Raw genomic sequence first — 18,910 nt, 5'->3', positions numbered from 1 at the left:
TTGTTGGCCAGATAAAAGCATGTGAGGGGTCTTAAAACTGTGAGAGGAAACCAGAGTACCCGGGGAAATCCAAAATTTTGCGCTAATCTTTTAGCTGATAGAGTAAAATCTATAGTACACAAAAATGAGTTTACACTTACATACGAGAATTGAAAATGTACTTTAATGTACTGCAAATTACATGTTTTGAAAAACCACTCTCTAAAGAAATTTCTTCACAATAAACAACAATTCATGAAAGACAACAAATTGTGGAGCCAATCTGTCTCACGAGACCGATTGATCTTCCCAATAACCAGACCATCGACATTTATCGTAACTTGAGAGACCACTCCGTTTTGGAAACAATGTTCTTTAAAGACCATCTGGTCTCAAAGACAGTCCTTTTTAATTACGATACAGCGATTATGTGTATAACAAAGGGTGGCGGTGATCTAAAAAAACATTTAAGACACTGGCATCAAGTGATCAGCTTTCTAAAATGACAGTCGAGTTTTGGAATTTCAGAATGACCATATTAGGACCTTTATATAAATAGATTTTTTTCAGATCTCATATCCTTGAAACACGAAGATAATATGACTGGCAACTGTCAGTCACCTACAGGAGAGGGTTTGCTCAGATACATAAGGTTTTATAATCACCAACATTTTAGAAGTTTCTTATAACCTTTAGATTTTAATTCATAATCATACACAAGTTCTCCATTTTTAAGATTGGAAATACAGTGGAACACGTTAACTCGAACTCAGAAAACTTGATTACCCTGCTTAATTCGAAGTACTTTGTCATTCCCGGCCAAATTCTTTTTTTTTATCCTAGTAAAAAAAACTCGGAAAACTTGAATTCAGAAATCTCGAAAAAGCAGGAACTGAAAATACTATAACTGATACTGTCTTTACATAAAAATTTAACATTCTATCTTCAAATCTTAATCAATTCTTTATCTGCTGACAAAAGGCTAATACAAGTTGTCGTTTTCTGAAGATCACAGGTATTGGAGTGGGGAATGTATACAATGATAAACAGTAGGAAATGACTTGTGATTTGTATTCTCGTCACCTTATATACAGGTCTGACAACATGGCCTACAGGTATATAGCTTGAGTACAGTACAGAAATATCAATCTACTACCCAGTAATGGTCCAGGCTTTGTGTGTTCTGCGTCATCTTTAATTTAAAGCCGATAGGTACAGCACTCTTGACCTATTACCTGGTATTGGTCTCCGTTATTTCGTCAAAAAGAAAAGTATTCAAGGGAAAAGAAGTCTTTTGATAAGAAGACCAACAAATGCCATTTTGATTTCCCAATATTATTTCCAATTTATTAAAGATAATTATAAAAAAAAAAAAAAATAAATAAAACGATCTCTGCATGCTTTGAATTAGTAAAACACTCCAGGAGACAGGTAGAACTTATCAGCATATAGGTCATTTACCTGTAAGCTGCTCACCTTTAACGATCTTACCTGTTTAACTTAGCCAGGCTCGAACAAGGTAATCCAAGGTACACCGGAAACTCCAAGGCTGATGTCAACATCTGAATAAGAAATATCTTTTCTGGTTGAAATCACAAGTACCATTATAGAATTATCAATATTTGATATCCACACGAGGAAAAGGTTTTGAAACACAAATCCTGAAGCCATTCTAAAGCATTAATTGTTGTTTGATAAACACGACAGCGGTCATAGATCCTGTACATATATCCCAGAAATAATGATGGCGATGTCTCGCAAACTGCTTTTATATAAAGCTGTATATCTCGAATCATGTTCAAACTTGTTCCAAATATTTTAGTCTCGCTTTAAAAGTTCAGGTTTGTGTAGATGCATAAACAGTATATTACATAACACAGCGATAAGCATTATATTTTTAGAATCAAGTATTTCATTTATCAAATGATTTTAATTTGTCAACATTTTCTATAGTCAGAAAGCAAATACAATTCATATTTATATTAATAATTATCTTATAATAATTTGAAGTTTTATATACCGATATATTGTAGAAACATAACCATCTCAAAGCTGGTCACCAATTTTTATCTGTGGTTTTTGGGCCTTTAGCAACAAGCCAATGTCTTTCTAAACTCCCTGGGGAGCATACAGTCGGAGCTGCCATTTTGGTGCTAACATCTTACTCAAGACATTTCTTGCACTGCCCTACCACATACTCATTTATAGCTGAGTTGACTGGAACATACAGCAGAGTAAAGTATCTTGTTTAAGGATACAACACAGACTCATACTAGCGACCCTTCGATCATGTAGCCCCATGTCCTACCACTAGATCACAGGGGCTTGGCACGATTTTCCAAATGATAGTCTATATATATATGTATATAGTATCAAGCCCCTGTGCACTAGATCACCATGCCTCCTTCAATTATTGGTCTACTCCACAGCATTTCTCAAGATTCTGAAGCCAAAACCTCCAAGACTGATATTTTCTTTACTAGAGGAATGGTATTTAGATTGAACGTACAAATGGTTGTATAACCATTTGTGTTAGATATACATTATACTTTTAGTTTGCTGAACTCTTTTCCAATTAGGAACAATTTCTTTCATTTTTGAACATGTTTAATACAACTGCTAAGCCTAAGGACAATGCCCTTCAGGTTCCTTCTCAGATGATACCATGATATGCTGCAACAGAGGGGCCGCATTAGCTCAGTCAGTTGGAGTGCTGGCCACGTAACCTCAGGTGAAGATCTTCGGTGCATGGTTAAAAAATCCCTAAACCATGTTGGTTTGTGTTTCTTGGGAATCTGAGAAACAATGGGTATATGTGCTGTGGTGGTTCTGTCCTTGAATAAGACACTTTACCCTAATTGCTCTCAATGACATGCAATGGGCCTCCGCTATGTTGTTCAGTGAGGTAGTCACCAACTACTACAGGGAGACACGACCTCAAAATTACCCTGGGTGTTCATTGGGCAATAAACCCAACAAACAAACAAAGTGCTGCAACAGATTGTCATTGTCACTGAGCAATTCTAAGTCATGGATATGTATTTGGTGGTTGTTTATTATACATTATACTTTATATAATAATAACTGTTTAGTGAAGCATTGAATAGCAGATAAAAAGTATTGCCTAGTCTTTGCAAATCCATGTAAGTAAGCACATTGTGTTAACTACTTATTATTGGATTTCAAGTTCAAGGACAAGGTTAAGGTCAATGTCAAGGTCAAGGTCTCTTTTTCCATTTTTTTGCTAAAAATCCACCAATTCAAAACTTAACATTTTCTTATAAATTTTCGTAACCATGGGTTATGGAGTTTGGCAGCTTTTAAATGCAAATAGCCTAGCTTTGCCCTAACAGTTAAGGGCAGGGTCATTGGTTCGATCCCACTGGAGGTACACTTAAGGCCTACTCTCTTTCCTGTTACAGGAGTACGAGTGCAAATGCCAATGCCATTTTTAAAAGAAAAGAAAATAGAAAATGTATATATCTAGTCAAAATTGAGATTTGGACTGGGACCAATTGACTAAAATATATTTTACTGGTCCATAGAAACGAGCTGCTGTTGGTGCTTGGGTTTTGCTTGGCCTTGCTTTACCCATTGACAAGTTTAATTTAGGCTTGCAGAAAAGGTGAACGTTTCTTCGTAATTAGGGGGAAAGCCAGAGCCACATCGAGAGTAGGATTAAAAGAGTATTACCGTATATTAGCCTGGTTATCAGCAAAATAAAGTTAGGAATTATGCTAGATCTACCTGTGCAAAAAATCGTCTGCTTAGATAGGCTTGCAACTTTTTTGGAACTCTCTAGTTCCGGAGTTACGAAAAAATAGGAAGTGTTGTTGTTCTAAGTTACTTCATCTAACTGTGAGTATATTTGAAGTCCATGTGTTAGGTTAGAGGAATGCATTTGAGATGAAGTTCGGTAGTACGTTTGCTTAATATGTAAAGGCTCTATAGAGAGAAAAACAAATGATTCTCGTGGTCTAGAAAACGTGCACGCATCCATTGTTTACGTGTGTAGGACGAAGGTAAACAAACACCTATCCCGATTCCCGTGTATATATAATGATACCCTATCGACATTACGTGCACTGTCATGTCTTTACACGTGTCTTTTATTGGGCACAGATGTTCAAGACAGTAGTACCGACTTCCCTTGTTGCACGCATATGATAATTTTATTTGGTAAGTTATTGTGTGGAGGGCACCTGTTGGGTGTCGTGAGTCGGAGAGCATGTGTATCTTGCTTACTACATTGTACGAGCGCATCAGACCATGATACACAGATTTGTACCTACTGACCTCACATTTTGTTTTTAGGTGCCATCATTCTTGGTTTTGTATATTATATAATAAATTAACGTAACTGTTAATTGCCTACATGTGCAACAACATTACTTAATTTTGAAGGTAAAAACTTTACAATTTCATTGCAGTTACAATGTACACGACAGGGACGTATAATAAGATATGTCCCTGGTACACGATTATGTCTAGTTTCTCGTTTCTGATTTAATTATTTTAACTTTTTATATATGCTAAAAATGCAATACAGTGTCAGGTGGGATTTATAAGGTTATAAAGTTATAAAGTTTAAAAACACAATGTGACATGGCAGTGTTTTACTGGATGAATGTTCTTTCTCATGGGACCTCCAGAACTACATGTAGTTTCCTTCTCCACTGTTCTATCATTGGATCAGATCCACGACCTCCAGTACTAGTTTACCTGTCCACTGTTCTATCATTGGACCAGATCCACGACCTCCAGTACTAGTTTACCTGTCCACTGTTCTATCATTGGACCAGATCCACGACCTCCAGTACTAGTTTACCTGTCCACTGTTCTATCATTGGATCAGATCCATGACCTCCAGTACTAGTTTACCTGTCCACTGTTCTATCATTGGATCAGATCCACGACCTCCAGTAGTAGTTTACCTGTCCACTGTTCTATCATTGGATCAGATCCACGACCTCCAGTACTAGTTTACCTGTCCACTGTTCTATCATTGGATCAGATCCACGACCTCCAGTACTAGTTTACCTGTCCACTGTTCTATCATTGGATCAGATCCACGCCCTCCAGTACTAGTTTACCTGTCCACTGTTCTAGCATTGGATCAGACCCACGCCCTCCAGTACTAGTTACCTGTCCACTGTTCTATCATTGGACTAGATCCACGACCTCCAGTACTTACTTACCTGTCCACTGTTCTACCATTGGATCAGATCCACGACCTCCAGTACTAGTTTACCTGTCCACTGTTCTATCATTGGATCAGATCCATGACCTCCAGTACTAGTTTACCTGTCCACTGTTCTATCATTGGATTAGATCCACGACCTCAAGTACTAGTTTACCTGTCCACTGTTCTATCATTGGATCAGATCCACGACCTCCAGTACTAGTTTACCTGTCCACTGTTCTATAATTGGACCAGATCCACGACCTCCAGTACTAGTTTACCTGTCCACTGTTCTATCATTGGATCAGATCCACGCCCTCCAGTACTAGTTTACCTGTCCACTGTTCTATCATTGGATCAGATCCACGACCTCCACTAGTAGTTTACCTGTCCACTGTTCTATCATTGGATCAGATCCACGCCCTCCAGAACTAGTTTACCTGTCCACTGTTCCATCATTGGATCCGATCCACAACCTCCAGTACTAGTTTACCTGTCCACTGTTCCATCATTGAATCAGATCCACGACCTCCAGTACTAGTTTACCTGTCCACTGTTCTATCATTGGATCAGATCCACGACCTCCAGTACTAGTTACCTGTCCACTGTTCTACCATTGGATCAGATCCATGCCCTCCAGAACTAGTTTACCTGTCCACTGTTCCATCATTGGATCCGATCCACAACCTCCAGTACTAGTTTACCTGTCCACTGTTCCATCATTGAATCAGATCCACAACCTCCAGTACTAGTTTACCTGTCCACTGTTCCATCATTGGATCAGATCCACGACCTCCAGTACTAGTTTACCTGTCCACTGTTCTATCATTGGATCAGATCCACGACCTCCAGTACTAGTTTACCTGTCCACTGTTCTATCATTGGATCAGATCCACGACCTCCAGTACTAGTTACCTGTCCACTGTTCTATCATTGGATCAGATCCACGACCTCCAGTACTAGTTACCTGTTCAATGTTCCATCATTGGATCAGATCCACGACCTCCAGTACTAGTTACCTGTCCACTGTTCTATCATTGGATCAGATCCACGACCTCCAGTACTAGTTTACCTGTCCACTGTTCCATCATTGGATCAGATCCACGACCTCCAGTACTAGTTTACCTGTCCACTGTTCTATCATTGGATCAGATCCACGACCTCCAGTACTAGTTTACCTGTCCACTGTTCTATCATTGGATCAGATCCACGACCTCCAGTACTAGTTACCTGTCCACTGTTCTATCATTGGATCAGATCCACGACCTCCAGTACTAGTTTACCTGTCCACTGTTCCATCATTGGATCCGATCCACAACCTCCAGTACTAGTTTACCTGTCCACTGTTCCTTCATTGAATCAGATCCACGACCTCCAGTACTAGTTTACCTGTCCACTGTTCCATCATTGGATCAGATCCACGACCTCCAGTACTAGTTTACCTGTCCACTGTTCTATCATTGGATCAGATCCACGACCTCCAGTACTAGTTTACCTGTCCACTGTTCTATCATTGGATCAGATCCACGACCTCCAGTACTAGTTACCTGTCCACTGTTCTATCATTGGATCAGATCCACGACCTCCAGTACTAGTTACCTGTTCAATGTTCTATCATTGGATCAGATCCACGACCTCCAGTGCTAGTTTACCTGTCCACTGTTCCATCATTGGATCAGATCCACGCCCTCCAGTACTAGTTTACCTGTCCACTGTTCTATCATTGGACCAGATCCAAGACCTCCAGTACTAGTTTACCTGTCCACTGTTCTAGCGTTGGACCAGATCCACGACCTCCAGTACTTGTTTACCTGTCCACTGTTCTATCATTGGATCAGATCCACGGCCTCCAGTACTAGTTTACCTGTCCACTGTTCTATCATTGGACCAGATCCACGACCTCCAGTACTAGTTTACCTGTCCACTGTTCTATCATTGGATCAGATCCACGACCTCCAGTACTAGTTTACCTGTCCACTGTTCTATCATTGGATCAGATCCACGCCCTCCAGTACTAGTTTACCTGTCCACTGTTCTATCATTGGACCAGATCCACGGCCTCCAGTACTAGTTTACCTGTCCACTGTTCTAGCGTTGGACCAGATCCACGACCTCCAGTACTAGTTTACCTGTCCACTGTTCTATCATTGGATCAGATCCACGACCTCCAGTACTAGTTTACCTGTCCACTGTTCTATCATTGGATCAGATCCACGACCTCCAGTACTAGTTTACCTGTCCACTGTTCTATCATTGGATCAGATCCAAGACCTCCAGTACTAGTTTACCTGTCCACTGTTCTATCATTGGATCAGATCCACGACCTCCAGTACTAGTTTACCTGTCCACTGTTCTATCATTGGATCAGATCCACGACCTCCAGTACTAGTTTACCTGTCCACTGTTCTATCATTGGATCAGATCCACGACCTCCAGTACTAGTTTACCTGTCCACTGTTCTAGCGTTGGACCAGATCCACGGCCTCCAGTACTAGTTTACCTGTCCACTGTTCTATCATTGGACCAGATCCACGACCTCCAGTACTAGTTTACCTGTCCACTGTTCTATCATTAGATCAGATCCACGACCTCCAGTACAAGTTTACCTGTCCACTGTTCTATCATTGGATCAGATCCACGACCTCCAGTACTTGCTTACCTGTCCACTGTTCTATCATTGGATCAGATCCACGCCCTCCAGTACTAGTTTACCTGTCCACTGTTCTATCATTGGATCCGATCCACGACCTCCAGTACTAGTTTACCTGTCCACTGTTCTATCATTGGATCAGATCCACAACCTCCAGTACTAGTTTACCTGTCCACTGTTCTATCATTGGATCAGATCCACAACCTCCAGTACTAGTTTACCTGTCCACTGTTCTATCATTGGATCAGATCCACAACCTCCAGTACTAGTATACCTGTCCATTGTTCTATCATTGGATCACATCCACGACCTCCAGTACTAGTTTACCTGTCCACTGTTCTACCATTGGATCCGATCCACAACCTCCAGTACTAGTTTACCTGTCCACTGTTCTATCATTGGATCAGATCCACGACCTCCAGTACTAGTTTACCTGTCCACTGTTCTATCATTGGATTAGATCCACGACCTCAAGTACTAGTTTACCTGTCCACTGTTCTATCATTGGATCAGATCCACGACCTCCAGTACTAGTTTACCTGTCCACTGTTCTATCATTGGATCAGATCCACGCCCTCCAGTACTAGTTAACCTGTCCACTGTTCTATCATTGGATTAGATCCACGACCTCAAGTACTAGTTTACCTGTCCACTGTTCTATCATTGGATTAGATCCACGACCTCAAGTACTAGTTTACCTGTCCACTGTTCTATCATTGGATCAGATCCACGACCTCCAGTACTAGTTTACCTGTCCACTGTTCTATCATTGGATCAGATCCACAACCTCCAGTACTAGTTTACCTGTCCACTGTTCTATCATTGGATCAGATCCACGACCTCCAGTACTAGTTTACCTGTCCACTGTTCTATCATTGGATCAGATCCACGACCTCCAGTACTAGTTTACCTGTCCACTGTTCTATCATTGGATCAGATCCACGACCTCCAGTACTAGTTACCTGTCCACTGTTCTATCATTGGATCTGATCCACGACCTCCAGTACTAGTTTACCTGTCCACTGTTCTATCATTGGATCAGATCCACGACCTCCAGTACTAGTTTACCTGTCCACTGTTCCATCATTGGACCAGATCCACGACCTCCAGTACTAGTTTACCTGTCCACTGTTCTATCATTGGATCAGATCCACGACCTCCAGTACTAGTTTACCTGTCCACTGTTCTATCATTGGATCAGATCCACGACCTCCAGTACTAGTTTACCTGTCCACTGTTCTATCATTGGATCAGATCCACGCCCTCCAGAACTAGTTTACCTGTCCACTGTTCTATCATTGGATCAGATCCACGACCTCCAGTACTAGTTTACTTGTCCACTGTTCTATCATTGGATCAGATCCACGACCTCCAGTACTAGTTTACCTGTCCACTGTTCTATCATTGGATCAGATCCACGACCTCCAGTACTAGTTTACCTGTCCACTGTTCTATCATTGGATCAGATCCACGACCTCCAGTACTAGTTACCTGTCCACTGTTCTATCATTGGATCCGATCCACGACCTCCAGTACTAGTTTACCTGTCCACTGTTCCATCATTGGATCCGATCCACGACCTCCAGTACTAGTTTACCTGTCCACTGTTCCATCATTGGATCCGATCCACGACCTCCAGTACTAGTTTACCTGTCCACTATTCTATCATTGGACCAGATCCACGACCTCCAGTACTAGTTTACCTGTCCACTGTTCTATCATTGGACCAGATCCACGACCTCCAGTACTAGTTTACCTGTCCACTGTTCTATCATTGGATCAGATCCACGCCCTCCAGTACTAGTTAACCTGTCCACTGTTCTATCATTGGACCAGATCCACGACCTCCAGTACTAGTTTACCTGTCCACTGTTCTATCATTAGATCAGATCCACGACCTCCAGTACTAGTTTACCTGTCCACTGTTCTATCATTGGATCAGATCCACGACCTCCAGTACTAGTTTACCTGTCCACTGTTCTATCATTGGATCAGATCCACGGCCTCCAGTACTAGTTTACCTGTCCACTGTTCTATCATTGGATCAGATCCACGACCTCCAGTACTAGTTTACCTGTCCACTGTTCTATCATTGGATCCGATCCACGACCTCCAGTACTAGTTTACCTGTCCACTGTTCTATCATTGGATCAGATCCACGCCCTCCAGTACTAGTTAACCTGTCCACTGTTCTATCATTGGACCAGATCCACGACCTCCAGTACTAGTTTACCTGTCCACTGTTCTATCATTAGATCAGATCCACGACCTCCAGTACTAGTTTACCTGTCCACTGTTCTATCATTGGATCAGATCCACGACCTCCAGTACTAGTTTACCTGTCCACTGTTCTATCATTGGATCAGATCCACGGCCTCCAGTACTAGTTTACCTGTCCACTGTTCTATCATTGGATCAGATCCACGACCTCCAGTACTAGTTTACCTGTCCACTGTTCTATCATTGGATCCGATCCACGACCTCCAGTACTAGTTTACCTGTCCACTGTTCTATCATTGGATCCGATCCACGACCTCCAGTACTAGTTTACCTGTCCACTGTTCTATCATTGGATCAGATCCACGACCTCCAGTACTAGTTTACCTGTCCACTGTTCTATCATTGGATCAGATCCACGACCTCCAGTACTAGTTTACCTGTCCACTGTTCTATCATTGGACCAGATCCACGACCTCCAGTACTAGTTTACCTGTCCACTGTTCTACCATTGGATCAGATCCACGACCTCCAGTACTAGTTTACCTGTCCACTGTTCTATCATTGGATCAGATCCACGACCTCCAGTACTAGTTTACCTGTCCACTGTTCTATCATTGACCAGATCCACGACCTCCAGTACTAGTTTACCTGTCCACTGTTCTATCATTGGATCAGATCCACGCCCTCCAGTACTAGTTAACCTGTCCACTGTTCTATCATTGGATCAGATCCACGCCCTCCAGTACTAGCTTACCTGTCCACTGTTCTAGCATTGGATCAGATCCACGACCTCCAGTACTAGTTTACCTGTCCACTGTTCTATCATTGGATCAGATCCACGACCTCCAGTACTAGTTTACCTGTCCACTGTTCTATCATTGGACCAGATCCACGACCTCCAGTACTAGTTTACCTGTCCACTGTTCTACCATTGGATCAGATCCACGACCTCCAGTACTAGTTTACCTGTCCACTGTTCCATCATTGGATCAGATCCACGACCTCCAGTACTAGCTTACCTGTCCACTGTTCTATAATTGGACCAGATCCACGACCTCCAGTACTAGTTTACCTGTCCACTGTTCTATCATTGGATCAGATCCACGACCTCCAGTACTAGTTTACCTGTCCACTGTTCTATCATTGGATCAGATCCACGACCTCCAGTACTAGTTTACCTGTCCACTGTTCTATCATTGGATCAGATCCACGCCCTCCAGTACTAGTTTACCTGTCCACTGTTCTATCATTGGATCAGATCCACGACCTCCAGTACTAGTTACCTGTCCACTGTTCTATCATTGGTTCAGATCCACGCCCTCCAGTACTAGTTTACCTGTCCACTGTTCTATCATTGGATCAGATCCACGCCCTCCAGTACTAGTTTACCTGTCCACTGTTCTATCATTGGATCAGATCCACGACCTCCAGTACTAGTTTACCTGTCCACTGTTCTATCATTGGATCAGATCCACGACCTCCAGTACTAGTTTACCTGTCCACTGTTCTATCATTGGATCAGATCCACGACCTCCAGTACTAGTTTACCTGTCCACTGTTCTATCATTGGATCAGATCCACGACCTCCAGTACTAGTTTACCTGTCCACTGTTCTATCATTGGATCAGATCCACGACCTCCAGTACTAGTTTACCTGTCCACTGTTCTATCATTGGATCAGATCCACGACCTCCAGTACTAGTTTACCTGTCCACTGTTCTATCATTGGATCAGATCCATGACCTCCAGTACTAGTTTACCTGTCCACTGTTCCTATCATTGGATCAGATCCACGACCTCCAGTACTAGTTTACCTGTCCACTGTTCTATCATTGGATCAGATCCACGACCTCCAGTACTAGTTTACCTGTCCACTGTTCTATCATTGGATCAGATCCACGACCTCCAGTACTAGTTTACCTGTCCACTGTTCTATCATTGGATCAGATCCACGACCTCCAGTACTAGTTTACCTGTCCACTGTTCTATCATTGGATCAGATCCACGACCTCCAGTACTAGTTTACCTGTCCACTGTTCTATCATTGGATCAGATCCACGACCTCCAGTACTAGTTTACCTGTCCACTGTTCTATCATTGGATCAGATCCACGACCTCCAGTACTAGTTTACCTGTCCACTGTTCTATCATTGGATCAGATCCATGACCTCCAGTACTAGTTTACCTGTCCACTGTTCCATCATTGGATCAGATCCACGACCTCCAGTACTAGTTTACCTGTCCACTGTTCTATCATTGGATCAGATCCACGACCTCCAGTACTAGTTTACCTGTCCACTGTTCTATCATTGGATCAGATCCACGACCTCCAGTAGTAGTTTACCTGTCCACTGTTCTATCATTGGATCAGATCCACGACCTCCAGTACTAGTTTACCTGTCCACTGTTCTATCATTGGATCAGATCCACGACCTCCAGTACTAGTTTACCTGTCCACTGTTCTATCATTGGATCAGATCCACGACCTCCAGTACTAGTTTACCTGTCCACTGTTCTATCATTGGATCAGATCCACGACCTCCAGTACTAGTTTACCTGTCCACTGTTCTATCATTAGATCAGATCCACGACCTCCAGTACTAGTTTACCTGTCCACTGTTCTATCATTGGATCAGATCCACGACCTCCAGTACTAGTTTACCTGTCCACTGTTCTATCATTGGATCAGATCCACGACCTCCAGTACTTGTTTCATCAACGGACCAGATCCACAACCTCCCAGTTCACTTTTCTATCAGATGAGCAGAAATGATTTATCAAAACATGTATGGAATTGAAACTAGATAGCAACATCGTAAATAAACAACATATCAATAATTTGGACTTTAAATCTGCCATATTACTCTCCCTTTTAAAATCGGTCCTTAAATGACTATTAATGTTAGTAGGATGTTAGACATTGTGAAACCAAATTCTTTCCAAACGTGTTTGCTCCAGAACATTCTTCAACTAATTTTACTTCACCCTAGCCCAGTTGTTCAAAAGGTGATTAGTTTAATCGCTTGATTAGCGAAAATCTCATTTCTTCTTTACGTCAAATCCTCTGTGTATATATTCCCTTAAATAGACAGGAAGGAAAAGTCTGAAGTGTGTGATAAGAGTTTTGTAAAATTTTGTCAAGTTAGTTCTACTACAAATGATTGATCAATAATTTCAACAAAAATGATTGATCAATAATTCAAAATTGTTGTTGAAATGTGATTAGCCTAATCAACATTTGAACTCTTGACACTGGTTGTAAATTCAAATTTTCCCAACAGGAAGGAATACGTTATTATAGGACATTATATGTAGCTATAAAGTCAGCTAGAATGGGATATGTTCATTTCTACTGGTTAAACCTGCAATCTCATTCTTAATAGTTACGGAACTATCAATTAATTTAATGTAAAAAAGTTCGAAGGTTATCATGATCATATTTAAACACAATTGAACCTGTAACATATGAATTAATTAACATCTGCACTTTGCTATACTGATTAAACTTATCTTCATGGATTTATAATCTTAATTTGTATGGAAATTGAATGCAATATGAAAATAGATTTAAGTTGTGGTTGTAATCTGGGATCATCTCTACATACATAAAACACTTCAAAAGTCTATTCTTAACACCTATTGCTCGAACATTTGCCTGTAAATCGACAACATGCAGAATGACTTCAAAATCAATAATTTTATTATACATGTATGTATAGAATAAAACTGCTGAGTACCATGGGGCATAACAAGTCTATCATGTACAAAGAGTGGCTATAAAATATATGGATTTTTTAATAAAAATGTAATAATTTCAGAGATTTTGTATTTGATGCAGCAATATTTATTTAATAATTTTTCCATACATGTGCTGATTATACTTTCATGTAAATTCTTGAAGTCATGCAGAAAATAGGATGTATTCCTTGCAAGGAAAACAAGCAATTTTCACATATTACCACGACTACACGATTTATTTGTAAGCCTGCACGAGTGAATATTTATATTGATGAATTCTTTCCCTACAAAAGTGTATTAAATGCTATCAGTATTAATTTTGTTATATATCTATGGAGAAAAGAAAAAAAGAAAAGCTTTATCCTCAGAATCTGTGAATAATTCCTTTCTGTATAATACTTTATTGTACTGATAGATACAAATGTAGTAATGTAAAATTTGATAAAGTAATTGAACACAATGAATATGGAAAAAATAATGGAATACAATGAATGCGGGAAACATAATTGAATTTAATGAATATGGGAAACAATTGAATATGATGAATATGGGAAACATAATTGAACTCAATGAATATGGAAAACTGAAATTAATGTAATTGAATATAATGAATATGCAAAACTTCTAAGGAATAGCAGACAGATAAACACATTTTGTATGAATTTTTTCAAGATACTTTTATTGTCATTTCAACAAATTTTAATCCTATGCATGTATAACAATTAGGCATGAATACATTGACTATAAGTTGATTGATCGTCTGTGATCTCTTGTTTAATCTGCACACTGTCTTACTCATTAATTAGCACAAATTAGATATAAGATTGAATGTATTGAGATTATTAATACTAATTAAATTTCGTTACAGGTAACCAGACCAAATCCTTACATTAAAACATGGCTACTGCCGAGACACATGAGGATGTTGATCCCTCTCATAAACTGTACAAAAGAAAACCTGGCAGGAGGTATTTATTGAAAAAGACTTTTGGTTCTTTATCTTCGTAAATGTGACACTGTATCTTTGTTAATCCACAGTTCTATTCTGTTGATGATTAAATAATTGAAAACCTTCTAGAGGTCATTTCCTTTAATTTTGACCATTTGAGATAAAGGTCAACTGCTATTAAAAATGATGACATTTGTGGAATATGTTTCATTAAAATGTTGACCTTTTGAGGACTATAACTTTCATTAAAAATGATGACCTTTTGGGGACTACAACTTCCATTAAAATGTTGCCTTTTTGGGGAATACAACTTCCATTAAAAATGTTGACCTTTTAGGGACTACAACTTCCATTAAAAATGTTGACCTTTTAGGGACTACAACTTCCATTAAAAATGTTGACCTTTTAGGGACTACTACTTTCAGTAAAATAATGAACATTTCAGGACTACAACTTCCATTAAAATGTTGACATTTTGGGGACTTTAACTTCCATTAAATGTTGACATTTTGGGGACTATAACTTCCATTAAATGTTGACATTTTGGGGACTTTAACTTCCATTAAATGTTGACATTTTGGGGACTATAACTTCCATTAACTGTTGACATTTTGGGGACTATAACTTCCATTAAAACTGTTGACTTTTCATGGATTATATAAAGGCCATTAACGCTGTTGACCTTGTTTGTGTACAGTATAACTGTAATTCTGGTATTTGATATTTGTTTGTATCGACATTGACTGAAACCAAATTCTAACATTACCCAACTATTATGGAACCGTAGCAGTTAAATGCTTCCAGAATCATTCGATCAATAAATTGGACTAGATTTCACATGGGTCTCCAATTTTTTTTGTCGTAGCCTTCGGAATCATACTGGGCAAATTTCTGTTTAGTATCTTTCTTGGTATATATTGAAGTCTATCTAACAATTCTTGATTCAATTTGACCAAGATAATGTGGAATCGAAGCAGCTTTACGACAACCTAGTTTGTTCAGTCTTGTACTAAACACAACTTAATTACATCAGAGTTTCTGATTACCATTTGGAGGCCATTGATCATGACATTGAGAAAAGCGTAACCTTTGGAATATATGTAGTAATGGACCGGATAATTAGATTCTCTATCAAGAAGTCAGCAGTCCGGACAGATTTGTCTTGTGATCGGTGATGTGTGCAGCACGATGGAATATCACAGCTGACGTTTCTGTCTCATGATTTCTCTAAAAAGCATTTATGAAACACTGCCACTTACGATAATACCAACCATTCTTCGTTTATGGTTTGCAATGCTTTTTTGGATTCTCTATTTTCAAGCCTTAGTGATGAATGCTGTATTATGGTAGCTAAGATTTTTGCCTTCAAAACAAACTTGTTTTGACTTGAATGGTTGCAGACTACATGATTTCTGGTTATAATTTCGGATATTTTTTGGATTCTATATTTTCAAACATTAGCATTGTTCAACCAGGAAGAGGAGGCATAACGCAATAATTTGAAAATTTACACTCTTGGAGCAAGTCATGTGTAAATGGCTGATTGTAGACTGTGGCCTTGATTCTTTTGTATTTCTCCAGTAATCCATTCTGAGGCTAGAAAGGGTCCAGGCTAGATTTGGTATTTATTATTTTAACACAGGATTAAGCATTGTTGGCAACATAGAAAGTGGTCACATATCCGGTCAAGTCCTACATTTATGTGTATTAATGCTCTTCTGTGTTCTCGTAGTCAATTTTATTCCTGGTCAAATATTATGATATATCAGGAGATTGCAGCATTGACACGATAGCAAAGTCATGATATGGCCAGTGTCAAGTTGACCTGACAACTTCAGGTCAGTTGCCGAAAGTAGAAGTGTTGGTTTAATTTTCTGTTTATCATTGACCCCTGGTCAATGGTCAACTTGGACGTTCGGACTAAAACTTGGATTTTATTTGTGACAAATTTGCTGAACTGGATTATGCAATGGTTTTGTTCTTCTGAATGGAATATTTCATAAAAAAAACCTGGGAATTATTTCAACTTTTATTGTAGATTTTATTCAAGAGCCTGTGTGAAAGTGAAAATTGTGTAACTTTTCTTCAATACTGAACAGGCTTTCCATAGGAATTGTGTGATGATATAATATTGTTTATAGTCAGCGTTGATATTCCTACGAAGTTGTTACCCAGGTGGATTTATTCATTCACAGTTTATAGATTATCTAATTACAAATATTAGCATTTTCTTGATTGCTTTTCTTCCACTCTGGCAATTTTTTCGTACAACCTGCTGTGTTTTCTTCAACATCCCTGTATGAAGCACTGCGAATGGTTTGGAATATAAAATACGATTTTGATTGCTCTGGAGCGACGATAAAAACAAAATTTTATTGATCATTCCTTCTGGGTTCGATACTGTAGTCATATATTTATTGATCTTTCTGTTTTGATTGGGTAGAATTATAAAATTATTGGCTGTTTTACGTAAGTCTGAATGGTTCTCTGTTTCCAAACTACTGCATATATCTGTTAGTAAGCAGTCCATTTATTCATTGTTCGTTTGGATTACATGTAAAGGTATTGAAAAGTTCCGTGTTTGGAAAATTGTATTATAGACATAAGTGACTCGGTGTATTGCATTTGTGAACAAATCTTGGATTTTAACGCTGCATGAAAAATTTTGATTTTCTTTTTTGATATTCCCTAATTTCGATATTTGTGAAAACAAAATAGCCTAAATTTTCACAAAAAGCAGAGACCATAAAGCATTTAATATATTCAAAAATTTTCTCACGGATTAATTATTGAGATATTGTTCTCTGGAATATTTGTGTTCCATAGTAAAGCCGGATAAGTTGTTTAAGCCATTTGGTGACCTGGTAGGGTCAGTAGAGTGACCAGGTGCATGTATATATACATACACATGAAAAACAATAACTAGAACAAATGGTATTGTCAGCATTACTTTGAAATACCATAAATATTAGATGATGAATTCTAATGCACCTGACGTTGTGACAATATATGGACATTCATTAACAACCTGTGTCTATATGTAGGATATGACAGTTGCCATTATAGGGCAGTTAACATATGTTTACAGGCAGTGAAGAAATACTAGCTTCTACATTCATCTACAAAAAAAGTCAGGATTTGATTTGGTTTTGTCTCTTTAATTCTACCACCCCTGAGAAGGTTTGGTAGACTCTTCCACCCTTTGATCTGGACAAGCCCACATTGGTCATCAGGAGTGAAAGGAAGTTTATTCAAAATCAGTAACTTTATTGAATGATCATCTTTATTATTAAAAGTGTTATTGGAAAAAGAAATAGATACACACAGCGGATTTGACTTTGGAGTTTTTTGAACGTGAAGCGACAAGATGGCTGATCGAAGGCAGAGTTTAAGTAGCTGGAGTGGCTTTAATGAAAATCCTTTTTCTAGGGTGTTTGTCAACCGCAGTCTGATGCTGGACCGAGTGAAATTCTATGGCTTTGACATGGACTACACATTAGCGGGTAAGTCTTCATTTTTATTTTTTCACTGACTATTGTTTGCTTATCCAGAAAACATTTAATCCTGACAAACACAAACATTTTCAACTTCAAATTAACAGAGTTATCTGCCCCTTCAGGTAACCCGAAGGGGCAGTTATAGCTCTGTATATGTCTATTGGGCGGGATAAACAGGCATTTGCTACAAATATGATCATGTAACTATAATTTTAATCCTCAATAAGGGTTATCTCCCCCTGTTTTAGTAAACAGAAAACCGCCTTATAAAACTTAGTTATCTCCCCTTGTTTTAGTAAACACAAAACCTCCTTATAAATGTAGTTATCTCCCCTTGTTTTAGTAAACACAAAGCCTCCTTATAAAACTTAGTTATCTCCCCCTGTTTTAGTAAACACAAAACCATCTCCCCCTGTTTTAGTAAACACAAAACCTCATTATAAAACTAAGTTATCTTTCCCTGTTTTAGCACAAACTCACAGATGTCGCTCTTTTACTATCAGCTGTTGTTGTTGTGTAATTTTCAGAGTTCATTTTAAAGCGGTGAACCTCACCACAGCTGTTAGCATTAAGAACACACAGGATTATGTGTAATCTATCTCATAACAGGTTCACAGAAGTTTAACCTGTCCAAAGGATTAGCCTTTTATACTGAAGAAATAGCCGTGATCCGAAGTTTGAGGCTGACATTTCAA

General features: G+C 39.2%; 1 protein-coding gene across 3 annotated transcripts in view; it reads left to right on the top strand.

Moving 5' to 3' along the window:
* The first annotated feature begins 4,016 nt into the window (after positions 1 to 4,016).
* LOC117339150 (cytosolic purine 5'-nucleotidase-like) overlaps positions 4,017 to 18,910 on the top strand; it is a 132,902-nt gene continuing 118,008 nt past the window's right edge. Inside the window, exons 1-3 of one of the 3 annotated variants that reach the window (XM_033900572.1) lie at positions 4,017 to 4,158; positions 14,638 to 14,737; positions 18,148 to 18,221. In XM_033900572.1, coding sequence (XP_033756463.1) covers positions 14,667 to 14,737; positions 18,148 to 18,221 — 145 coding nt within the window. In that variant the 5' untranslated portion in view covers positions 4,017 to 4,158; positions 14,638 to 14,666. Of the gene's footprint in view, positions 4,159 to 14,636; positions 14,738 to 17,806; positions 18,222 to 18,910 lie in introns of those variants that run through there. The other 2 variants (XM_033900571.1, XM_033900573.1) reach the window with 2 other exon arrangements.

Source organism: Pecten maximus, chromosome 12 (genome assembly GCF_902652985.1).
Source record: "Pecten maximus chromosome 12, xPecMax1.1, whole genome shotgun sequence".
NCBI classification, from domain to species: Eukaryota; Metazoa; Mollusca; class Bivalvia; order Pectinida; family Pectinidae; genus Pecten; species Pecten maximus.
Note: the sequence above shows the minus strand (reverse complement) of the source record. Positions and strands in the feature narration are given on the sequence as shown.